Genomic DNA, 27,030 nt, shown 5'->3' with positions numbered 1-27,030 from the left:
ATTATGGATATCATCTTTATTACTTTAAAACAAAAATTCAACAATAGCGGGGGATTTCATTATAAATTTAACATAATTTTACTGGAAAATAAATGCACGGAACAGCTTAGAAACACGTACATGTCACTGCCGTAATGCAATGTTTTGAAGACACAAACATGGACGCCGCTTGTTCGGTGGAGTTTCATTCCCCGATAGTGGAGGAAACTGCGAACCCTCCCTCCTTCTATTCTAACCTCTTTGCCATAGCCCTACCCCTCATCGAATAACATGATAAAGTTTCGAATTATGAGAAATATAACTGAATGTAGCCTTAGAATTTAGAGCTGTCAATCTATCACTTTTAGGAGTATTACTTTAATTTCAAAATTTCAGTTTTCTAGAATGTGGATGTTCACCATTAAAAACCAATTTGTTTATGTTTCTTACATTTATACTTCTGGAAAGATATCTGGCAATTTCAACAACGCGCGAATGAGATTTGCTATTTGCTAAGACCATATTGCTAGAATACGACATATTCAAGTTTTGAAAATTAATATTTGAACATTGAGAAAGAGTGAGTACGCTGTGTTATGTCTGACTTATTTTTTGACCTTAGCATTTTTATGATTAATTTCGTCAAACTCTTTGCTTATAAAAAATTTTACAACTGTTATGCTATGAATAACTATTTTAGTTGCATATAAATTCATTCGAATAATCGGTGAGGATTATAGAAAGGCTAATAAATGTCCAGATGGCTTTCCTTTTTATTATGAGTCCTAATATAGCGTTATGTTTGTTCATTTTTGTACTAAAAAACTGAAGTTGGATAGAATCGATACCTGGTTGATGCATGTTTTTCAACCTTCAAACCATATTTTTCTGTAGAGAAAAGGAAATGTGAAATTTGACAAAAATTGTTAAGTCTGGTTTCTTTCCGACTGAGATTTTTAAGAATTATATAGTAGATTTGATCGGAATATTTATTTTTAAGCCATTAGACGTAAGAATGATAATTTAATTTTCCGGATCGAAATCAAATCATTAATCAGTGACTTTGCATAACTCTGATATCCTGTAATTTTATGTAATTCTTGAGTTACAGCAGATTCTATTGCTCTATTCTATGTCCTTAACCATATCCCTTACAAATTTTTTTGAAAAAAATTGCAAAAAATCATAACTTTTTATTTATTATTAAATACAAGGAAACAAAACTAAAATATGTAAGTTTTAAGTTAAATTTTTAATTTTTTACAGGTGTAAAAGCATTTAGTTTTAATATTAGTTTACTATCCCGAGTTATCTCGGGCAAACCAAAAAAAGTTAATTATTAGTCTTTGTATGATGATGTTTGAAACAAGGAACAACACAAAGTGATACTTGACATTCTATACACTGGTATCTGGTCTCTTTTCTTACTGGCTTACTTCTGGAATCTCTTTTACGGGAGCACAGAGTACACTGTCTTGTCGGATTTGATTCATTTTCCAGTAGCAGTAATAACATTTGGAAAATGTCCACCTCTTCGTAATCACTGTCTGAAAAATCATATCTTTCACTATCTTGCATCATTGCCATTATTATACTTTTTCTCAATGCAACTATCCTTCTTTATACATTACTAATCCACAAGTCAACGTGTACTATACAATAGGGAACAGTCCCACCAAAAGAACGGGGAAACCAACAAAACTTGGTAAACTGCCAGTCAAAGCTCGATATTTTTTTTCATTTTTTCCAGGCCAAGTAAAACCTTATTAAAACAAATCGTACTGAGAAATTCTGCTTCGCCAGAGTTTTCTCGGGGTAATAATCAACTTTCAATATATATGAACTGAGATAACTCGGGATAATCGGGCAAGCTTTAACAGGGTTCGTATAGTCCTTAAGAGTCCTAAAAAGTCCTTAGAATTTTTTTGTCCTTAAAAGTCCTTAATTTCCGCCAAAATCGACAGAAGGTCCTTAATTTTAATCATCTGAAATTTCTGTCTGTTTTTACAATTGTCATTTTGAGTGTGAATTAATACTTTGGAGGAATATTTTTGGCGATTCACAGACAAATATGGTTATCTTTTGAATAGGTTCATGGGTTATAATTTATTCCTATTTCTAATATAAATGATGGGATACTCAAGTTTCTAAGCAAGAAGTGAAACATTAGCATTTCAAAATTTATTTTGGTCAATCTTTACATTATGGTAACTTGGGTATTTTTTTGCGAAACTTTGGCGACCAACCCTGCTAGTTTTTTTTTTTTGGAACGCCATTTTGTTTTCATGAAGTAAAGGCATGTTTGGCTAATCTTTAGAATATGGTAACAGGTAGTTTGGCGACACCTTGGCAAGGTGATAAACGTTACTATCAATAATCTGAGAAGTACACAGTTCGAATCACAGATTATTTTGTCTCAGAGAAATGAGAAATCATGAGACAAGTCATGTGACATTTTCCGGAAAATTCCGATCGTGATTTTAGGTAATAAGTACTTAAAAAGAATTTCGCTTCTAAAGTGCAGAATCGCCCACTTATATGTTTGGTGCTTTTTACAAGAGTAAGAAGAATTGGAATTTTGTCAATTTTCTTTGACGTTTTAAGTGAAAATAAGTCGATGTGTACATGGATAAAGTCAGGAGTGTGCACAATGCCATTTTTGTACAATTCTAGGATGTTTTTTTAAGTGAAAATAGGTGGACGTGTACATGGATACCACGTATGTGGAATTCTTAAAAACGCAGCAAGCAGTTTGCGATTCTGCACTTTCTCCCAATTTCGCACCTAATCTTCGTCATGATTAAGCATTTTTGTTGCATAAAAGTTCTAGTATAAGTGTATTTCGGCTAGCAGATTGCTGGAAAAAATGTTGAGTTAAAAAAAAAAAAAATGCTTTTACTTCGTGAAAACAAAATGGCGTCCAAAACAAAACTAGCAGGTTGCTGTAGCAGTGTTTGTCGCCAAATTTTCGCCACAGATCGTCCAGTTACCATAATGTAAAGATTCACTGCACGTTTTTTTTTACTCAACATTTTTTCCAGCAATCTGCTAGCCAAATTACGCTTATGCTAGAAGTTTTATGGAACAAAAGTGCTTAATCATGACGAAGATTAGGTGCAAAATTGGGAGAAAGTGTAGAATCGCCTACTGCTTGCTGCGTTTTTAAGACTTGGGCTGATCTTTGGAATATTGTAACAGGTAGTTTGGCGACATTTTAGTAAGGCGATAAAGGTTACTAGCTAGGACTTTCGCAGTGTACGTGGATAAAGTCAAGAGTGTGCGCAATGCCATTTTTGTGCAATTCTGAGATTTGTTTTTAAGTTTAAATAGGTCGACGTGTACATGGATACTGTGTATGAGCAATTCTTAAAAACACGGCAAGCAGTTGGCGATTCTGCACTTTCTTCCAATTTCGCACGCAATCTTCATCATGATTAAGCACTTTTGTTCCATAAAAGTTCTAACATAAGTGTAATTCGGCTAGCAGATTGTTGGAAAAAAATGTTGAAGAAAAAAAAAAAAATGCCTTTATTTCGTGAAAACAAAATGGCTTCCAAACAAAAACTAGAAGGTTGCTGTAGCAGGGTTGGTCGCCAAATTTTCACCAAAAAATCGCCAAGTTACCATAATCCAAAGATTAAACAAGAATTGCATATAGACAGTATCCATGTACACGTCGACCTATTTTCACTTAAAAAAACATCCCAGAATTGTACAAAAATGGCATTGTGCACACTCTTGACTTTATCCATGCACACATCGACCTATTTTCACTTAAAAAGTCAAAGAAAATTTACAAAAATCCAATTCTTCTTACTCTTGTAAAAAGCGCCAAACAAATAAGTGGGTGATTCTGCGCTTTAGCAGCAAAATTGTTTTTAAGTGCTTATTAGCTTAAATCCCCATTGGAATTTTCCGGAAAATGTCACATTACATGTCTCATGATCTCTCATTTCTCTGAGACAAAATAATCTGTGATTCGAACTGTGTACTTCTCAGATTATTGCTAAAGTCCTAGCTAGTAACCTTTATCACCTTACCAAAATGTCGCCAAACTACCTGTTACCATATTCTAAAGATTAGCCAAGCTCTTAAACAACTCTTTGCTTTTGGCGATGGGAATTCTTTTATTTAACGGCTCTAAATTTGGTGAATTACCAACATTTTGGTTGGTTTTAAGATAAGTTTTTATAGGAAATTTTTAATTCCGAGATCTGGGAATTTTTCAACGAGTTTTAAAAACATTGTAACATTGATAAATTCCATTAAAATAATGGTAATACTTTGAAATTATACATAAAAAATAACATTAAACTAAAACATTTTTATTTTGTGCTGTGTTAAAGTTCTATTTTGACCACTTATTATATAATATTTTGATTCTGAAAAATAGAAAAGGTATAATGCTATGCACAATTTACAAAACAGTTCTTAGCAAAAGGAAAATACCTATGTAATTAATTAAAAATGTCTTCTTTTTAATTTTTTCATAGTAAAAGTTTTTCCCTTGCAGTTGTCTCAGAATATTCAGAATTCTGAGAATATGCATCATTTTTCTCTGTAAAGTTAATTTTACATCTTTTTCCCTCTGTTTTTTCTCCCCAAAATATTTTTGGCTTTTTGCTGTTATAAAATTGGTAGGGGTAATTTTTTCTTTAGGATTTTAGACATTGCAGCTTGGAAAGTTTAGAAGGATTTGAAAGTAAGATTTATAAACCCCTCAATTTAAGAAGATTCTAGAATAATGTGTCAAAATAAAAAAATGTCTCCATGATATTAGCCTGTAATGGATGCTTTTTACAGAAAGTTTGCGATGAATTTCTTACTTTTTGGAGAACATCTGGAAGAAAATGAAATCGTAATATTTTACTTTTGATACTAGAATCTTCCCTTTATTTTCTCTACTTTTCACTAGACTCAAGCATGGAAAATGTCAAAAATGCTTCTGAACTTATAACATGGACAGGCATTATAGGCAGGAATTTTTTTGTTAATAAAGAAATTGAAAACTGGCAGTTAAAATGATTCATTAATATGTCTGAATGCATCATACACAGGGCTGGCGCTAGGCATTTTTCCACCTGATGCAATTTCTGTGGATCCTAAATTCTGCTGTTTAGTGCCTTTCTAATTCTGCTCCCACTGCCTGCTGTAAGTTCTAAAAGTTTTGCCATTTCTAGATTTTGTTGATCGGTGTGTCACTAAATTAAGAAAATTCTGCCACACTAGCTCTGTAATTGGCTGTTACCATATATATTTCATATTTCTTCTGAATGTGCATATTATGAAGAAATAAAATTAGCAGCTTTTTCTATACATTCTAAATGCATTTACTTTTTTTAGAATAACAGATATCTGTAATTAAATCCAATAATGCTAAAATGAAAAGGAAACCTGTTGAAGAAAGAAACTGAATACATGAAGAGAAAGAAAATTATTCTTCAAAGATATGTAGACATACATTCCTTTCATCACCGCATGTTTATCAAAACATAACAGCTTGAGTAATGATTCATGTAGCGATGCCTAAACAATTCTTTTATGTTAGTAATTGAATATGAGTGTGGTAACCTTTTATGTTGACATTACGCTTGGTGATGATTATAGGTTTAAGTTAAATGCACTAAAAAATGTTTAGGAAAAATTTACCCAAAATTTCTTTCCATATGCTAAAAATAGATTTTGTTGATGATACTTAGAGACTCAAAGATTACATTTAGGGCTATTTGAGTTAAGAATAACTGATTTGTTATTCACATAAACCCAGAACCAACACCAAGGCTTCTGTGGCCGCATAAGTCGCTGAATTTAGGACCCACTGAGACTGCATCAGGCGGTAAGATGGCTAGTGCCACCCCTCAGTAGGGTATATGTATATATGGGAAATATGGCCTTAAGTATATGTGGAAATTTATTTATTCAGAACTCTGATAGGCCTTAAGCATGTGCAAGAAATAGACATAAGTAAAATAAATAACTTAAGTAATAGAATTCAGGTTTAATTGTCTCAGTGCGTGATAAAAGCAAGATGAAATTTAACGGAATTACTCGTCGGTAGCTGCCAAGCTCATGATGCATAGCCAAATATGTATAGTGAAGGATAGCTAAATTTGATGATGATAGCTGCTATTTTAAAGGTTTTCAAATATCGCAAAACAAAGGTGAAATTTTCCAATTAACGGATTTTGTAAAACGTGGAGAAGCGGTAATAAATAAAGATGCTATAAAAGAATTTTTTCATTGTGATGACAATGGTTCTCAATCATCAGTCAATTAATAAATAGCGAAATCTGTAGTATGGTTCTAGATCCAGAAAATATCGCTACTGATAGTGAAGAAAGTGACAGAGAAGTTACTGAAAACGAAAACATTTCGATTGGCAACTTAGAATTCTTGACACAGCAGTTACAGGACTTCAACAATGTAACTAAACAAGAGATTATGTCTGTCTACAGAAAAACAGAAAGTATTAGCACAAAAAATGAAGCAACTTTAACAACTTACATTGAAAGAAATGTTTAAAAAGGTAAACAAATAAATATTAAGCTTTTTTTTTTGTAAATTTTGATACCCTTTAGATCATAAACACTTCATTATTTCATAAATCACGATTTCATATTTTTTATTTTATAATTTCTGCATGCCATCTTACTAGATTTAAACTGATGATTTAATATCTGGAAAAATCCCAAATTCGGAATCGAGCTTGGCTAACCGACGAATCTAGATTTCGTACTTTGTACTGTAGCACATTTTAGGTGTTGTATGCATAGAGTAGTTTGCTTTTTTTTTTCATAATGCATTTTTTTAATGCTTTGGTGTACATTTCTCTAAAACTCTGTAGTGCTTAAACTTTTCTAAACTGTACAACTACTTGTTTCTTTAAAAATAACATTATAGATCTAAGTGAAAATTTTTTTAAATAATCAAAAACATGTTCTTAAAATTTTTGGGATTTTGTAAGTTTTTTAGTAAAATATTTTTTAACCAAAATGAAAATTGCTTCTTATTATTCTCAAATAGTATACAGTCAAAAGTCGTTAATCCGGATTCTCGGGACTTCGGCGGTTCCGGATTATAGATCATCAGTTTAAATCTGATAAGATGGCATGCAAAAATTATAAAATTAAAAATATGAAACCATAATTTATGAAATAAAGAACAATTATGATCTAAAGGGTATCAAAATTTACAAAAAAAAATAGCTTAATATTTATTTGTTTACTTTATTAAACATTTCGGCTAATCTTTAGAATATGGTAACAGGTAGTTTGGCGACATTTTGGTAAGGCAATAAAGGTTACTAGCTAGGACTTTAGCAATAATCTGAGAAGTACACAGTTCGAATCCCAGATTATTTTGTTTTAGAGAAATAAGAGATCATGAGATATGTAATGTGACATTTTCTGGAAAATTCCGATCGTGATTGTAGCTAATAAACACTTAGAAACAATTTCGCTGCTAAAGTGCAGAATCGCCCTTGTTTGGCGCTTTTTACAAGAGTAAGAATTAGATTTTTGTCAATTTTCTTTGACTTTTTAAGTGAAAATAGGTCGGTGTGTACATAAATAAAGTCAAGAGTGTGCGCAATGCCATTTTTGTGCAATTCTGGGATGTTTTTTTAAGTGAAGATAGGTGGACGTGTACATGTATACCGTGTATGTGCGATTCTTAAAAACGCGGCAAGTGGTTTGCGATTCTGCACTATCTCCCAATTTCACTCCTAATCTTCGTCATGATTAAGCATTTATGTTCCATAAAAGTTCTAGTATAAACGTAATTCGACTAGCAGATTGCTGGAAAAAATGTTGAGTTAAAAAAAAAAAAAATGCCTTTACTTCGTGAAAACAAAATGGTGTCCAAAACAAAACTAGCAGGTTGCTGTAGCAGGGTTGGTCGCCAAATTTTCGCCAAAAAATCGCCAAGTTACCATAATGTAAAGATTCACCAACATTTCTTTCAATGTAAGTTGTTTAAGTTGCTTTGTTTTTTATGTGATAATACATTCTCTTTAACTGTATAAACAGACATCATTTCTTGTTCAGTTACAAAGTTCCGCTATGCAAGTCCTATAATTGCTGTGTCGAGAATACCGACTAATTTGTCAATCGAAATTTTTTCATTTTCAATAACCTCTGTCACTTTCTTCGCTATCGGAAGCGAATTATAATGACGAGGAATTTGATTTAAATCATATTAAAGATGGAGTACATAAAGATGAAATACTACATTTAGTAAGGAATTATAAGCCAAATAAAATAAAAACATCTGCCCTGAAGATAAGGATAGTGCTGACAGATCAACTTCCAATTCATTGCGCGCAGCGACGTTAAAGATAAACAAACGTTAAAGTTTAGATAAACAAAGATATGCCTTTATCCATTTTTTGCAGCAATTCCACTTTTTGTTTAATGGACTTCGAAACATACTTTCGCTTTGTAGATCCTTTACATATTAGCAAATATATATCAGAAATTCTATTTGAAATAATTGAAAGTTCAAGCTTACTTTTATAAAATTGCTCTAACAGTCTGCAAAAAATAATAAGCCGAACCCAATTCGAAGATTAAGGAACAACGCAATCTGCAACATTAACTGAATTAGATAATTTTAGCTTAGCTTATACCGTCTGTTATACATTAAACGCGCATTCGTAAACATATTTTGCGCACGTGCACACGCATATTTGCAGCCGTAAAGGTCTTACGCGCATGCGCAGAAAGTTTGTAGCTTTGAAGTCCGGATTATAGATCATTCCGGATTATGGGTATCCAAATTAACGACTTTTGACTGTAGTATAGTTTCTGCTATCTTAAGGTGGTGTACCGAACAGACATATTGTTCAAAAAATTTAATATAGGTGTATAAAAAGTTAATTATCTCTTGCAAACTAATTTATGCAGCTAATTAATTTCTTTTTTTATATATACAAGTTGAAATATGTATATTTACTGCGGAAAGAAACATCTCAGTTATATCTGTATTTTAAAATAAGATGTGTGTCGTGAATCTTTTGCAAAAACTGCTTCTGCTTCCCTGTCAAGGTGTTCCTTAAGTCTGGAGAGAGACACGTATTTATGTAGAGAGTGCATCTGCTACAGGCCTACTAGAAATAATGGGGATCGTGTAAATCGGGAGTTCACAGTGGGGTTAGTTTTGACCCCTGGAGGATTAATAAAGCTTTTAAAGAGGTCAGTGATGTGTACTTACGTATTAAAGAAACCACCTTGGCACAAATCGGAGATTTTTACAGATGAAAAGGTGAATGTTAGTTACAGGGTGCAAGCTGTTGATTTTCATGACTTTTTTTTAAAACTTGCCAAACTATCAATATAATAAAAGAAAACACACTTTATCAATTTTAAATAACTAATTTTAATTATTTAATAAGGTTTGAATGATGCATTAAATAAAAAGTCACATTTTTTGCGAAATGCTTCTGCAATTTTTTCTGCCGTTCTCCCAGTGTACTCAGCAATCTGTTTTTGCTTTAAAAAACATTAGAATATCACAAACTTGGTGTCGCACCCCAGCTATCTACTAAACACTTCCTATCATTGTTCCTTTTAGCAATTTTGCTGCAAAATGCTGCATTCCTTCAGAAATTTTGTTGCAGCTTCTTCCATTGCTGGCAAATTCCACAAGCGCATATTTTAAAATTCAGTTTAAAGCAAAGAATATCAAGATATGTTTAGGCAGCCATTGTTTGGCACATTCTGAAAATTTGGCCACTTGTACTAAATTGCAATAATATGTTAAGTACCCAGGGATGATTAAGGGACTGGTAAGGGGTTGACAGCTGAATATGCATTGACAATTGGTTGGCATAATTAATTAAGATCCCATTGATTAAAAAAATAAACTGATAGTTGGTTATTGATATAAAACTATATCATGTAACATGTCTATGATACAGCTTTATATCAGAAGTTCCCAACCTTTTTCCTACGTCGACATCTTTTAAAAGAATGATTGGTTGATCTTTGGATTATGGTAACTTGGCGATTTTTTGGCGAAAATTTGGTGACCAACTCTGCTACAGCAACCCTCTATTTTTTTTCGCTGCCATTTTGTCTTCATGAAGTAAAGACATGTTTCTTTTCTTTTTATTTACTCAACACTTTTTCCAACAATCTACTAGCCGAATTACACTGATGCTAGAAATTTTATGTAACAAAACTGCTTAATCATGACAAATATTAACTGCATAATTGGGAAAAAGTGCAGAATCGCAAACTCCTTGCGCGTTTTTCAGAATAGCACATACACATAAACCATTTACACGTCGACTTATTTTTACTTAAAAAAAATCCCAGAATTGCACAAAAATGGCATTGCACACACTCTTAACTTTATCCATGTACATTGCTATTTTCTCATAAATTACAAAAATTTGCACGAAAATGCAGGAAAAATTTCTTAATCTTTAAACTCGATAAAAAGCACATATATGAAATTACCTGATCACGAAAAAGTACATACCGTTTCCAAGGATGAACATTTCCACATATAAAATAAATAAAATATCCAAAAGCTTTTACCTCTAAATTATCTATTATATTTTAAACGTCACTAACGAATTTATATTCAAACATTAAAAATAGTTACAAATACTTAGTGTCAAATATTTAAATTATTTCCATACATGTTTACTTCAACTGAAATGTGTACCAAATTCCTACAAACATAAAGTTCACAAAATAACTATCATTTAATTAAAATATCACTAAACCATGTACACATCGACTTATTTTTACTTAAAAAAACATCCCAGAATTGCACAAAAATGGCATTGCGCACACTCTTCACTACATCCATGTACACTGCTTTTTTCTCATAAATTAGAAAAATTTCACGAAAATGCATGAAAATACTCAACGTATACTACTCAAACGTATTCCTAAATACTGCAAATATATAACTCACAAAATCACGATCATTAAATTAAAATATAATTAAATTAAAAAACACTACTTAAAATATAAATAAGCACATTAAATTAATAAAAATTAGATTACAATCCTAATTACTTTAAACTAAATCATTGCTAATAACAATTTTCCAATAATACCACATTAATTTATTTACTCCTTATATTTAGAACAATGCATAAAAATAATATCCTCAAATGATTAAAAACACTAACTTACCTAATCTTCTTCAGAATCTTCATTACGTGGCTGCAATACTACTGCTAATTTCTAAATCCTAAATCCAGTAGTCAACTGGAAGTCTATTCACCAAGTAATAAGAAATTAATAAAATTTCACCTATACTCAAGCTACTTTCAGCAAACCACGTACCCTTCCTTACACTCCTTTTCACAAAATGTCCATTTTCATCATATTTCTTGCATCGCCATTTAAACTTAACTGTAATATCCTTCCTTTCACACAATCTCAACATATTATTATTATCAGATAAACGCATTAAAAATTTAGAATTCACTTTACATAGCGCCATGCAATTCAAAAATTAATCAACACTATTTCACACAACACACAATGAAGCTTTTCCAAATTAACCCCCTTTTCCGATTAAAGAACTGTAATTCGTCCATTAATGTCACGTTTCACACAACACAGAATATAGCTAAATTCGAAATTTCCAGATTTTTTCCAGATTTTCCCCCTTTTCCGATTAAACAACTGTAATTCGTCCATTAATGTCACATGACATATCTCATGATCTCTCATTTCCCTCACACAAAATAATGCGTAATCGGAACTGAGTGCTTCTCACATTATTACCAAAGTCCTAGGTAGTAACCTTTATCGCCTCCAAAATGTCGCCAAACTACCAATTACCATATTCGAAAGATCAGCCAAATGATTTTCTTCATTGACCTCGTAATATATTTCTTTATGATATGCATAATGCAAAATTATAATACTAACAATTGCTCATAAAACGCTAAGGATAGGAACAAAAAATTAGGAAAAGTGGTTCATTAGGTTCATGTTTTATTATTTGTGTACTATTTTCATTTTATTTTTAATAAATGTAAACAATATTTAAGAAACATACATTGTAATTGCACTAAAGTTCAGTTTCAATTAACCCGTTAACTGCTGCGGAAAATGTACAAGATTCATTTTCCAGCGCCACGGTTTTTCACACAGGCGCGCATAGTTATGCGATGTATTGGGGGGGAAAATAAGGGCAAGTTTTACTTTCTAAAAACTGTTTACTTTCACAAAATAAAGAATAAAAGAAAAAATGAATGCACAAAATTTAATGTTTTGAGTAAAAGTATAATAAAAAGATGTAAATATAATAAAAATGATGTTTTCATAATAAAAAAGATCCCTAAAATGGAGTTTTGATCAAATCATTTTTAGACCTGTAAAGTGTAATATCAGGCTTCAGTGTTATTCCTTGTGAAATCAGTATGCCTAAGAAACATATATTTCTTCTGAACTGTTTGAATACCATGATTTTGTTCTTGGTTTTTTGTTTGCAAGGTGTTGGCTCATATACTCGTCTACAAAACGGTTAGTTTCAGCAACAATATGAACCACGAGCAGTTCATCAAAAAATAATTCAAAAAAGATAAATGGGTTTGAAATTACATATTTCTTTATTCCTGCAACCTACTACAAAAAGTAAATGAAAACTGAGGACACAGAATAAAAAATATACATTTTACTCAAACATCACCAGGCAATACCGCACAGTCATTACTTTCACCTCTTTAGACACATCCCTCTCTCTAATTTCTCCCCACACTTCTCTGAAATAGTATCGTTCTTCGCATACTTTGTCAAGGTCATTGTGGTGTTGCATTCCAAAGCTTTGCGAATAATTTTGCGGTTAGCAGCACAAAGCAAAAGGTAGTATTCTGGAAGGGCGTATATATGCGCCCGGGGCAGTTAATGCATCAGCTGATCAAGGCGTATATATACGCCCGTGGCAGTTAAGGGGTTAATGAGGTGCTTGTGCTTGGTGTATCGATACAGTTTTTTAGTGTTTGCCTTGAAATTGCTTATCATATTGTCACAATAACTAACATAATCAATAAAAATACAGTAAAAAGTCTGTAATCCGGACTCGTCGGGACTTCGGCGTTTCCGGATTAGGGGTTTTTCCGGATTATAGATCATCAATTTAAATCTGGTAAGATGGCATGCAGATAATCTGTAGTTTCTTGGATATAATTATTTTCATTCACTTGCTTCATTATCTCTAAGATGCTCTTGTTGTAGTAATAGTCCGTGAACAATCTATTCACAGGATATGTGATGTAGTCGGAAGGAAAGAACTGCTGTCGAAGGTGCTCTGTCAGAGGGCAGGAGAGCAGGTAATGAAGTGCGTCCGCGTCTTCCCCGCGAAAACCGCAAGAACAGTTGACGTCCCGTCTGAGGAAACGTCTGTAATACGCTGGGAATTTCCCGTGGTTGGTACAGGCTTGGAGGAAGAGTCGGTTGCATTTCAGCCTCTTGAGAGAAGGTATTGGGAAGATGTAAGTAAATCTTCCTGTCTCTTCTTCCTGCCATCGTGATGACCATGTCTCTTGAAATGCTGTCTTGAGGAGCCTTTTTGCAACTTCTGCGGAAAGCGGAACTTCCTTGTCAGTTTCTGGTTTGAGAGCTGCAGTCTTAGCTAGTTCATCCGCTCGTTCGTTGCCTTTCTGCCTGGTATGTCCTTTTATCCAGTTGATCTTTAAAGGTATGGAAGAGCCTAACGTCAAGAAGATCTCTCTAAGTGCTGCCGTGTGCGGATGTTTTGGAGGAAAGGAATTCAGCGCATTCAGGACGCTCATGCTATCTGTGAAGAATGAAGTGTGAGCTGCTGGTTGCGTACCTAACCATAGTGCTGCTTCTTTGAGTGCTAGGGACTCGGCTTGGAAGACTGAAGCATGATTGCTTAGACGGAATTGTGCTTGATAAATTTCTTCATTGTTCGAAAAGACCGTGAACGCTGCCCCTACTCGTCCTGAAATTTTTGAACTGTCAGAAAAAATCTCTCTTTGTTGTCCTGAGGGTGGCGATTTGCACCAGGAAAGGATGGGTAGATCTCCTGGGTGTAAGTCAGGGGGATCTTGGAAGCTTTCTATGCTGGCATAGGATAGATGTAAATCTTTTTTAGTGTGAAGGTCCTCTTTGTAATGTAGAAGTCGATAGATTGATCTTTCTAATTCTGCTTTTAGGTCCAGTGGGAGCATGCCAGCTAAAACCTGAAGTGCTGCGGTTGATGTGGTGCTGTACGCACTGGTGATTTTTAACAAGATTACTCGCTGTATTTGATGTAGTTTTTGACATATTCTTGCTGTGCCATTCATCCAGACTGGGCAGCCGTAGAGGATCATGCGTTCAATTGCATTAAGGTATAGATGTTTTAACAGGCACCCCTTTTGGCTCCACTTGTCTGTGATTATCCTGTTTAGTTTATTGATGATTCGATGCGTCTTATCTCGGACTTCCGTAAGATGCGATACCCACGTGAGCTTCTTATCAAGCGTGAATCCGAGGTATTTAATGGTATCCTGGCGTCGCAGTGGATGCCCTTCCCACTTTATGCGTGGTGGATTCGCGTCTATTTTTGAACCTTTTGGAAAGACTATCATCTGTGTCTTTTCAATACTGAAACACAGTTTGTTGTCTTGACTCCATTTTGCAAGCAATTTGAGTGCTGCGTCTGCTTTACGCTCTATTGTTGTCCTATTGCCTCCATTCTATTATGAGTATAATTATGAGTATAATATCATCGGCGTAAGCTTGTATCTTGGCATTGTCCCCAAAGTTGATGTTCAGCGCTGAGTCTGCAATTATGTTCCACAAGATGGGTCCGATATTAGACCCCTGTGGGGCTCCTTTGTGGTAATTCATCGTGATATTTAAACCGTCTCTTTTGTAGGTCACTTGACGTTCTGTGAGGTAGCTTGCGATCAGTTGATAAAGATTCTTTGGACATCGCAGGTCTTTTAGTTTTGTTTTGAGCGCTGGCCACCATAGTTTATTGAATGCGGAAGCTACGTCAAGCGATATTATACACGTATGGAGATTATTTTGTCTGTTATTTAAGATGATGTCTTGAACACGGTTGAGGGCGTCGGTGGTGCTCCGCCCTTTAGTAAACCCGAATTGGGCGGTGTTTAGTAGTTTGTTTTTGACCAGGTAATACGTTAATCTCTGCGTAAGCTTCTTGTCAAGGACCTTGCCCCACGCTGAGAGTAAGCAGATAGGTCTGTAAGAACTGGCCATGGACTTTGGTTTTCCCTCTTTCTGGAACAAATCTAAAGGGTATCTAAAAGGTATCAAAATTTACGGTACAATTCGGTTTCGAGGGCCGTAAAAAATCATCAGACTATTGTTGATGCCAATGATGCCAAAAATAATTGTGGCAAGAAAGAAAGTATAATAGTAAACAACTATCTAAGATTGATGTTTTAATTTAGATGAAAGGTTAATTTCATATAATACTTTTTTATTATTATAATTTATATGAAAAAGGCTAAACATGACTGAATGGAAGCATAAGAGTAAATAACTATTTCAGATCATTATTATAATTTTTATAAAAATTGCTAAACTGAATGGATACCTGCATCGCTATTTCCCTACCGACTTATTGCTAAAGCATAATTTTATCTCTTTGGTTGTTAAAATGTAATGTTCTATAATGAATGATGCCTTTTCTTTGAAAATATTCTCGGTAAAGTGCAGAATCGCTCACTTATTTGTTTGCTGCTTTTTACAAGGGTAAAAACAATTGGATATTTGTAAATTTTCTTTTACTTTTTAAGTGAAAATAGGTTGATGTGTACATAGATAAAGTCAAGGGTGTGCGCAGTGCCATTTTTGTGCAATTCTAGGATTTTTTTTTAAGTAGTTTGATGTGCACATGGATACTGAGTATGTGCAATTCTTAAAAACACATCAAGCAGTGGGTGATTCTGCACTTTACCCAAAATTCTATTGCCGACTTTTCGTCATGGGAAATTCCCAAATTGTTAAATTCATAGGATATCAAAAAGGATTTTAAATCAAAAAGGATTTAAAAATTAAACTAGTATTTTAATGGCGTCTTAAGAAATATAGAACTATATAAACTTACACAATCTGAAATCAACGTGTACGCTAGATTTGGCGCTTTTGCGCATACATTTTCGCTGCAATTTTTTTATGGCCCTCAAAACGGAATAGTACCAAATTTACCAAAAAAAAAAACCCTTAATATTGTTGCATGCGTACGGGTTCGTTATGAAATGAATGCACAAGTCCGATGAAAAATGGACAAAATTTATTATTATCACAACAAAAAAAATTCCTCAGAAATTCTTTCAGTATTACAATATCTCACAATAGTTATCTCTTAACTACTCAAACATTCAACAGAACTTAATTCAAAAACAGCTAGAGAAACAACAACATTCAACAGCTAGAGAAAGCTAATCCGCAAATTCGTTACAGTCAACAAGAGCAGTTTTCTAAACAAACTCTTGAAAACAAGAAACTAACTAATCAAAAATCACACCGAACTGAGAGGTTTTCCTCCTTTTATAGGATTTTAAATCGCGCGCGAGAAATTTCTGGAATTCTCTCAAAAGCAAAAAGAGATATTTATTTATTAAATGTTAGATGCACGTGCTCTTGTATTTTTAATTTTCCGGCTTAGCTTTCCTTTAATATTCGTCACGCACTGCACTGCACAGGAATATAATTCAAATAACATTAGCTATTTAAATACCAAATCCGTAACACTGTCCCCTTCCCAAGGACTGCACGTCCCGGGCAGTACAATTCCTGGACAGGAAGCCAAACTTTCAACTATGGCATAAATGCAATAATAAGCATTACATTACAATAACAAACCAAATAAACATAACAAATGCAATCAAATACTAAATACAAATCAAATGCTATCAAATACTAAATACAAATAAAATCAAATACATATTTAGAAAGAAAAAGGACAATGGTCTTATACTATTTACAATTATTTACACTATGTACTATGGCCATAGTAATGAGCTAAGCTGTTGTAATGAAAGACTTTATGTTTAGAGTTCGAAGATTCATGGATCCGAACCACGACGTCATTCAGCCTAATTATTCAGCCTATTCAGTTTAGGACTGTGTGTGGACTATCCCAAGGTGACTGTAATTTCGGACAGAGTCCCTTCCATCGAGTCAGATTCTACAACCACACCTTGTCTCCTTCGTGGAATTGATGTTCAGTAGCTCTTGTGTCGTATCGGGTCTTCACCTTCTCCGTCGCTAAGTTGACTCGCTTTCGTGCAGAATGGTGCATCACCTCAAACCGGGTCTGGAGATCTTGAATATATTCCTCAGGCTATGAAGGAGCATCCAGAGGGCGACCGAACAAGAGATCACAAGACAGACGAAGGTCACGACCGAAGAGCATCTGTGATAGTGAATAGCCGGTAGTCTGGTGTTTCTCTCCAACCCTAGTATGATTTCGGCAGCCTTCTGAGTAGGGTCTTTCACATAAGGCGTCGGCCTTTCCAGGCGGTGATCCCTTTTGAAGATGGATCGTCATGTCCTCAGATGCTGAAACAGGGTTCGTAGCGGTCCTTATAAGTGCTTATAAGTTCTTATATTTGAAAATAAAATATAAAGGCCCTTATAGGTGCTTACTTTTTCTTTAAAGTCCTTATTTTTTTTCTTTTTAGTGCTTATTTTTTGCTTTTAGTGCTTTTTTTTTTAATGAACGCGCTATTTTTCCCCGTACCAAAGCCGAAACTAAATAAACAACTTTTCTTCCTAATATGGAATGTCAGATGGTGAGTCATACTCCCGGAAATAGCTTTTTCCCCTTTCTCTGCATTACCATAACCTTTGGTGTGCACGAAGAGTACAGACAGGTGCCCGTCATTCTATTGGTCAAAGAATTGAGAAAGCAGTAGAAAATTCCGCTACATTCGGCATTCTTTTCCTCCCACCCAAATACTACACACGTTTGAATTTCTATCAAGATGTTTAAAATTTACATTCTCGTTCTGTTTGGTCAGTTCATATTCGTGTTTATTATGATCGTTATGCTTATATTATGAGCATATGTATGAATGTTTATAATAACATAGTTGCAGTAACTGCTGAAGTATAGTAAACTTCCAAAAATGGTTGTGTTTTAACACAGATAGCTTTCTAAGGAATAATGTTTGGAATGGCTTAAATAAAGGGAAAGTAATCGAATAGTCAAAATAATTTCATTTTTTTTTGGCCAATATATTATACAGTACGAAGGTTGGGAGGTCTCCCCTTTCTTCGCAAAATCTTGAATATTGAAACTGTTACAGTTCGCTGCAAAACAAGCAACGGACTTTTTTTTTTGGTTTTTTTCCAATTTGGATTGAATAGGACTAAAAGTTCTGCGGTCTACCAACCCAAGCGAATGATTCTATTCCGAAAATTTAACGCCGTCTGTTGAAAATTAGAATGAAAAACACCTCAGTTATTTAGTTCTTTATTCTCCCAATACCGGCAGTTGTTGATTCCGATTGCGTAATATCACGTAGGGAAGAATTACGGCGCACGTATTGCGCAATAACATTTGTGATATTTTCCAGAGATAATTAATTTTGATGTTCAGTCCGAGATTTGTTTATGAGCACTTACTTACTAACTGAAAGAGTTTTACTGTGTTTGCTAAGCAGAATATTTTTTAGTTCCGTTGGTTTATTTTTATATGATGCACTTATTGAAATGTCAAAAGCATTTATTAACGGAAAAATCTAAAGAGCGGCTACAGTCTACCCCCCCTCCGCTCCTTCAAGTTACGCTCGACTGTCCAAATATTCGCCAATTCCAAGTATGCGGGTTAGTTAAGCTTTTACTGTTAAAAATGGCTGCATGAAGGAAATTTCTGTCTTCTGATTTCAACAATGTTCCTTTTTTTTACTTAAATTACTTTGCTTGCAATTTCTGTTAAGAGAAAATTGATATACAATGAAAATTTAGAAAATGTTCAGAATTTAGATTTAAATTATTTAAATATCAATATGAGTGGAAAAATAAATTGTATTTATTATTAGGTTCCAAACGAATACAATAAATATGCCTTATTATTATTTATTTTCTCTATTTTGAACTGAAATTTCATCATTAAATCTTGTAATATAGTTTAGTTCTTCATAGTTTTTTTTCCTCTCATTGTAAACTAGTTCTGTTAATTGAACTATTAATTAAAATTAAAAAAAAGTTTTTATTTTCCATGGTTGAGGTAAGGCTTATTCTCTCTTAATAAGTACTTCATTTCTCGTATTTTAAATTACAGTTCTAATTTTTAAGGTTATGCAGTTGTGTATGATGTAATTAGACAGGTGCTTATTTTTTTTCTTAAAATGTGCTTGAAAAGTGCTTATAGGTGCTTATTTTTTTAACTAAAATGTGGCTATGAACCCTGTGAGAACAGCTTATTGTTTAAAGTCTAAGAAAAAATTGTATTTCCGTAAAAAGTCCAATCCGAGTATGCATGGATCTGTAATATCCGCCACATATGCCGTGTGATGGTAGGTGGCACTTGCAAACATGATCTTCACATTTAACTTCCCAGCTATGTCGATCTTATCACCAGATGCAGTCTGAAGGGTAACACAGGAAGAGGTTCAAATAAGTTCTCTCCGAATGATGGTAACATTAGCTCCTGTGTCAATGATCATATTGCAAGGAACTCCATCGATATGCCCATTGATGGACAGTCCGTTACTGTTGCCACTCACTGTAGAAATCTTAAGCGCTTTAAAACAAGGTTTTTCATTCTCTGGCAACCTCCGTTCCTCGATATGGTCATTCACTTGTTTCCTCCGCCGTTGTTGGGAAATGGTCTCAATTTCTGTGCTCCGGTGTGTTGTGCAGTTCCTTCGCACATGGCCTTCAGCTCCACAGTTCCAGCACTGTTTTCTTGCCACTCGTTTTTCGTCCGATGGCATTTAGTTGTCTGTTCAACTCGTTTGTCATATTTTCCGTGCTTTGGGGTGTTCTGTAGTTCCCTCGCACGTGGCCTTTGACACCGCAGCTCCAGCACATTAGAACTGGTTTCTTTTCACTTCTGTTCTGTTTCAAGCCACTGACTTGTCTGGTAAAATTATCTGTTTTATTTTTCATACCCCGGGGTGTTCTGCAATTCCGTCGTAGGTGACCTTCAGAACCACATCTCCAACACCTTAGAGCCACTTTGTTCTCACTGCTACTCCGTATCAAAACGTCGACTTGTCTGGATAAATCAACTAAACGAGCCATCAATTGATCCACTGGCTCGTGGACTTGTACAGCTCTGCCTGGGTAACAATCTCTACAAGTTGCTTGCTGGGCTGCCTCGACTTTTACGGCGTACAACAGAGTGCTTTTTATGTCCTTCACTTCTGCCATTCGCAGAGCTTTCTGTATTTCAGTATCCCTGATGCCGTCGATGAAGTATTGCAGAGACAGGATTTCCCTTGTTTCTGTCGAGCATTCCGAAAAGGCGAGATGGGACAGCCTTTCAACATCTGTGGCAAGCTCCTAAAGTGTTTCGGTAGGCTTCTTTGACGAGATTTTAATTGGAGCCTGCTGTAGTCTTTTAAACACTTCTCCCCAAAGCGCAGCTCCAAGGCGCCGGACAGAGCTTCAAAATCTAACCTTTTGTTTTTGGGAAGAGCGTGAAGGATATCCGCTGCGCCTGCTTTTAAAGAACAGGCGAGTTGGCAGGCCTTAGCTTGGGAATCCCATCCATTCGCATCTGCCACGATAGAAAATTGTGTCCTATACACCTGCCAGGAGATCTTCCCATCATATGTTGATAGCTTCATAGAGGGACGAGCAGGCATGGGTAGAAATTTTAAACCATCCAAAGTGCTCCCTGCCATTGCTACGAATTTCTTTAAATTATCAACTTCTCTGGCAACTGCGGAAACCCTGTCATCAATCTGTTGTTGGACGGCAGAAACTCTTCCTTCTATCCGTTGCTCCACAACGGAAACTCTTTCTTCTATTTGATCGTTCACTGAAGAAACTCTATAATCGATTTTTTGTTCTACGGCCGAAACTCTGTGTTCTATTTGTTGTTTGACAGAAGAAACATTTTCTTCAATTTGCACAACTTTGTTTTCAACTGCGCCTATTCTGCCTTCCATAGCCTCAAATTTATTTTCTATTATGCAGGTTATTTCCCTTTTTATCTCTTCCTGTCCTGCTTCAATCTTTTCTTGACCTGCTTCAATTTTTTTCTGACCAGATTTCATCTCCCCATTAATTTCTTATCTGAAAGATGTTTGGCCAGTTTCCATCTTTTCTTTGAACGCAGCAAAAGCACTGATGAGCTGCCTCAGTTGTTTTTCCATCGCTCTTGTTATTTGCATTCAAACCCCACTCCTGACACCAAAAATTGTTGCGTGCGTACAGGTTCATTATAAAATGAATGCACAAGTCCGATGAAAAATGGACAAAATTTATTATTAGCACAACAAAAAAATTCCTCAGAAATTCTTTCAGTATTACAATATCTCACAATAGTTATCTCTTAACTACTCAAACATTCAACAGAACTTAATTCAAAAATAGCTAGAGACACAGCTAGAGAAAGCTAATCCGCAAATTCGTTACAGTCAACAAGAGCAGTTTTCTAAACAAACTCTTAAAAACAACAACAAACTAACTAATCAAAAATCACACCAAACTGAGAGGTTTTCCTCCTTTTATAGGATTTTAAATCGTGTGTGAGAAATTTCTGGAATTTTCTCGAAAGCAAAAAGAGATATTTATTTATTAAATGTTAGATGCATGTGCTCTTGTGTCTTTAATTTTCCGGCTTAGCATTCCTTTAATATTCGTCACGGGCTGCACTGCACGGGGAATAAACCAATTTAATTTATAATTCAAATAACATTAGCTATTTAAATACCAAATTCGTAACAATATTTATTTGTTTACTTTATTGAACATTTCCTTCAATGTAAGTTTCTTAAGATGCTTCCAAAAAAAAATTAAAAAAGTTTCTTTTTCATGTGTCATATATAGTGGACTTTCCAATGCCATACTTTCTCACATAATTTTGAGATGGATAGGCTTTTATCCATTTTTTGCAGCAATTCCACTTTTTCTTTAATGGACATTGAAACATGCTTTCGCTTTGTAGATCCTTCAGCAGTTCCAGAATTGGAAACTATTTTTGACATAATCGAAAGTTCAAGCTTAATTTTTATAAAACTGTTCTAACAGTCTGCAAAAAATAATAAGCCGGATCCAATTGGAAGACTAAGGAACAGCGCAATCTGCAACATTAACTGAAATGCCTTAGATAATTTTAGCCTAGCTTATACCGTCCCTTATACATTAAACGCGCATGCGTAAACGCAAAATGCGTTTACGCATGTGCATAAAGTTTGTAGTTTTAAGGTCCGGATTATAGATCACTCTAGATTATGGACGTCCAGATTATAAACTTTGTACTGTATATATTTTACTAAACAGTTTTACTGACTTATATACGGTTATGGTATAAATAAAAAAAAATAATACGATAGTTGTTTTTGATGCCTTTCCATAACACTTGTTATATTAAGTGTAAAATTAGTTAACAGTAATCGTAAATTATCGTGTTCTGTAATATAGAATGGATTTCTAATTTTTCTTAACAAAGTGTTAATGTGACTAAATCCTGCCTTAACCAAGTAAGAAGGAGGAAAAGCTAAAAATAATGGTTTGGTAATATAGGGTAATTTGATGTATTTTTTCCGAATTATCGTAACTGTTCCAAAATTTAGCATAACCACTATTTTAACCAAATTCTCCTTCAATTCAATCACTTCTTTTTGTAACGAAAAATCAGTATTGGTAATGTCGCTTTGAAATGGATTTGTAATACAAGATGGGATATCGAATCTTTCCAAATCTTTATAACAGGCATTGATATTTTCTTTAAATTGTTTTAAGTGATCATTGTAGATTTGAAGTCATCATTATTAGCTTTTTCAACTACACAAAGCTGCATCAAATGTTCAAAATCATTTCAAAAAGAAAATTAAAATTATTTTGATTTAAAGTGGGAATAAACAAATCCATTTTGCAGCAAAACCCAAATGCGATTGATTCACGTTTTTTCTTTGTAATTTGTTTTCCATATTATTAACTAACGAGAAGATGTCTGCTTAAAAAAAAAAAAAAAAAAAAAAAAAAAAAAAAAATGCTTTTTCAATTCAATTAACTTTGTTGCTGTAGGTTTATCAATTTCCAAAAGGAACTTGATTACTAAATGAAAGGTTCATGTTACAAAATTTAAGGGAAATGGTGCAATCATTTGCCTGTTGATTTGAAACTGCAGCTGAAAAAGGTTCCCGATGCCGGTATGATATTATGTTCAATAATAATTAATTCTACTTACAAATTTATTTTATTCTCGGAATGGTATTGCAAAAGAGAAGTTCAGGTATAAATAATTGCTTTTGTGTATTAATTTCCCATTTGCTGATAGGTCCTTAATTTTTTTCATTGATCCTCCTTAAAAGTGCTTAATATTCATATGCTGAAATGTGTACAAACCCTGTATACTTTTTGGTTTGATATTTTTATTAGAATACCATGAAAATTAAATGTTTATTTCCAGTTTGGTATTTTATTTTTCTGAATACATTTTTATAAATATTTAAAGCTAGAATGTATTAACCCTTTCCGGCACGCTACTCTTTAAAGTTGGAATTTTACCAAATTGGCCTAGGAGAGTATGCAGGTGTAATTTTACAAAGATTTCACAAACCATTTCCATTTTGTGGGTGTGTCCGAAGCGAACACGCTGAGCTGCACGAGCTGCGATAGGTGAGCATTGCTGTGAAGCACGTATTACAGTAAAATACTTTGTCTATGATTTAAAAACAGTAGAATCTGATGTCTGTAGCAGATTTAGCATAACCCAGGGTACACCATGGGGAGACCTGCTACTACACCAGCCCCAAAAGAAAACGAAAAAAAAAAAAAAAAAAAAAGGAAACCCATTGCTTCGACAATGCTGAGGCCTTTCCGAACCATTTACACAATTTTGAAATTTCTAGAAAAAATAATTATTAAATATATATACAAATAAAAATCTACAGAAATCAAAACTAAGCAAACTACGCATGAGGAAAGCAAGAGAGAAAAAGGGTCTGCTCTCGCTGAAAATTGAATAGCTAAGTGAAAACAAAGCACCAAGGTCTTCAAAACCAAAAACAGAGAAGAATAAAAACAAATATAAATAAATCTGCGCTCTCAGCCTCCCCCATGTTTGAAGCACAAGACCAGATTCTTTGACTCATTCCCACGTGACAGGCACTACCAGTACAGTGTGTTTAGTCCGAACACACCATACACTGAAGGCTTCACTATACCCAGTATTTCAAACATAAAAATTAAAAGTAATACAGAATAGGCAGGTTAGCATACAAATAACAAAATTATATAAAGATTTTTTTTTATTGATATTCTTTATATTAAAAAAAAAATCTGAAACATTTCTTTGAAAAATCAGCGTCTTTAAAAACAGAATATATCTCAACGTTAATGATTTGCTTGTGTGGTGCTGCTATCTATTATTCATCATAAAAGAGATTAAAAGTAACCATTAGTGTAGTTTTCATGATATTTATTGATTATTTTCAGTGCCAAACACACTGCGCCGGAAAGGGAGTTTTCTCGGGATCTTTAATATTAAGAATAATCATTTTGTAATTTGATAAGTTAATTTTTAATGTTTCGTAATTACATATCACTTGTTTTTTTTAGGCATGAATTCCAATGAATGCTATAAATGCCATAAAATAGGCCACTTTGCTCGTGAATGTACTCAAAATGGAGGCATTAGATATATTGGATCAAGAAATCGTGGAGGCAGAGGTGGAAGAGTAGATATGCGTTCTCTTCCAAGAGGTTTGTAGTTTAATGTTAATTCTTTTGTTAATGTTTTACATTCTTATTGTTAATTTTATGATGTTGGTTATATTAATTATACATTATGACCAACATATAGTACTAATCAATGATTTGCATTTTTGATATAGCAGCTTCTGTACCAAGTAGCTAAGGTAGTCGACATACTTACTGCTAAAGCATGAGTTTTAATCCTCTATAAAGCCATGGTTCGAAACAAACTGGATTCTTATTTGAACCAGATACCCATTCAATGGTTTTGAATTCATAACATTTAACAGAGTTTAGGGTATAAACTCGATAAATTTGTGATGTGAAAATATATGTATTGCAGCATTATTTGTAAAACTATTTCTAATGCCCACAGCTCATTTTTTCCCTTTCACCATTTTTTTCATCAAATCACTTTTTTCAAAAGTCTAATAAAAAAATCATTCATTTCAAATTTTAGTAACTTAAAAAAAAAAAAAAAAAAAAAAAAAAATATACTGTAGGGATAGTTTTGTTGTTTTGACTTACCATTTTAATTTATTATTAAGTTATTTACCCGATTGTGAAAAGCTATCATAATAAATATTTAATTATCAGTCTTCTGTTGTACATTTATGTAGCCATTAGTAATCTGGTTTTGAAATAATAAAAAATTGTGTTATTTTGGCACTTGATGACTAGATAGGAGGACTTTCAAACATGTCTCATTTAAGTGAGAATTTCAGCATCATGTAAATAATGTGACGAATTCAAAAGACAAGAGGTAGCGTAAATAAATTTATTTGGGTTCTTTCTAGGCTATATGGAAGGAAAAGAAGAGGGGGGGAAAAAGAAAGGAGAGGGGAAATAAATAAATAAATAAATAAAAAATAAAAATAAAAATAAATAAACTTATATAATATTGTTCTCACAGTAGGGTGAATAAGTTCCTGTTTAGATGAAAGTTCTTGTTTAGATGAGGTAGTTCAAGATGAGGGTAGGCTCAAGATGAGGTTGTCTTGAATAAATCGAATCTCTAAGCCGGTGGTTGCCGGACTGAGGTGTCCAAGCAGGATGCTCTTCGTAAGGTAGCGGTGTACCTGGCTAACACGCTGTAAATCTCTTGGCAGAGGTATTAGTATCGCTCTACGCAGAGCAAAGCAAAAATCTGCTCATGGCCGAGCTGGAAAAACAGAGAGACATTTTCTCTCTCTACTAACTGCAACTAACTCTCACTCGCTCTAATGTCTGGAACTGCATTCCATGATTTTGTTCAAATTGTCCTGGGTCTGTCGGAAAACTTCTAGGACCCTTATTTGTCCATAATTTTTAGATCACATCTTGATTGGCGAGAGCACTTTGATTAAAAACTGGCTATGGTGAAGACAGCATGGGAAAAAGTCCGTGGGAACTTTTTGATTCCAACTGGGGGTCTCAAACTGGGTGGTCTGAGACACTGAACCTATAAACTGATGAAAAGGAACTGAACAATGTCTCCTTTCGAACAACTATAAGAGGAACAAAAAGCTGAGATTGTTTTGTGACTGCTGGTCACTTCCTCTTTCCGAGAATTCGCTAAGAAATACTCTGTCCGTGGGAAATTTTGAGGTGGTCATTCTTTTCCTCAGAACTTTGTGGTTGTCGATAAAATAGCTTAAGACGTTACAGCTATGTTCCTTCTGCCTTGGGAAAAACTTTTTTTGAGTTTAAGCGAGAGGAAAGTTCGCCTCACTACTGCACTAGTTCGCAAAATAACACACAGGAGGTAAATATCTCTGTCCTCTAGATAATTTTCTGAAGCATGTTTATACAAGAACATTGTTGCATTCAATAATAATAATACTACTAATAATAATGTCAGTAATAGATAGTTCACATATATGTCAATTAGGCATTACCCTGAGAGACGAGAACTTAATAAATTCAATACATATATATATACACACACATTAGAATATGCTTAGCAGGAAACAAAATAATTTGTATACTATTATATTTGCACATCATAAAAAATACATATTCAATAACTGAAGCATCACATCCTAGCACAGAATGTTTCCTCTAGACGACTCAGCCCATTGGCATTTATATAGCCACCCTGGGCGATAAACAACCTCAAAGTTGCAAGGCTGGAACTGTACTATAAAGCTAAGGAACACAATAATTCTAAAAGGATCAAAGCACAATATACAAATACAAAGTACTACAATAAACAAAACAAACAAAAAATTATTGTACTCAA

At 34.1% G+C, this 27,030-nt stretch overlaps 1 protein-coding gene across 1 annotated transcript in view; it reads left to right on the top strand.

Moving 5' to 3' along the window:
- The first annotated feature begins 271 nt into the window (after positions 1 to 271).
- The window catches only part of LOC118183544 (uncharacterized), a 64,944-nt gene continuing 38,185 nt past the window's right edge, over positions 272 to 27,030 (top strand). Inside the window, exons 1-2 of the mRNA XM_035353135.2 lie at positions 272 to 559; positions 24,675 to 24,818. Coding sequence (XP_035209026.1) covers positions 24,677 to 24,818 — 142 coding nt within the window. The 5' untranslated portion in view covers positions 272 to 559; positions 24,675 to 24,676. The remainder of the gene's footprint in view (positions 560 to 24,674; positions 24,819 to 27,030) is intronic.

The sequence above is a fragment of the Stegodyphus dumicola genome, chromosome 4, assembly GCF_044657685.1.
Source record: "Stegodyphus dumicola isolate Sdum_Otavi_A_Nest chromosome 4, ASM4465768v1".
In the NCBI taxonomy this organism is placed as follows: Eukaryota; Metazoa; Arthropoda; class Arachnida; order Araneae; family Eresidae; genus Stegodyphus; species Stegodyphus dumicola.
The sequence above is the reverse complement of the archived record's forward strand: the minus strand, read 5'-3'. Positions and strand labels throughout refer to the sequence as shown.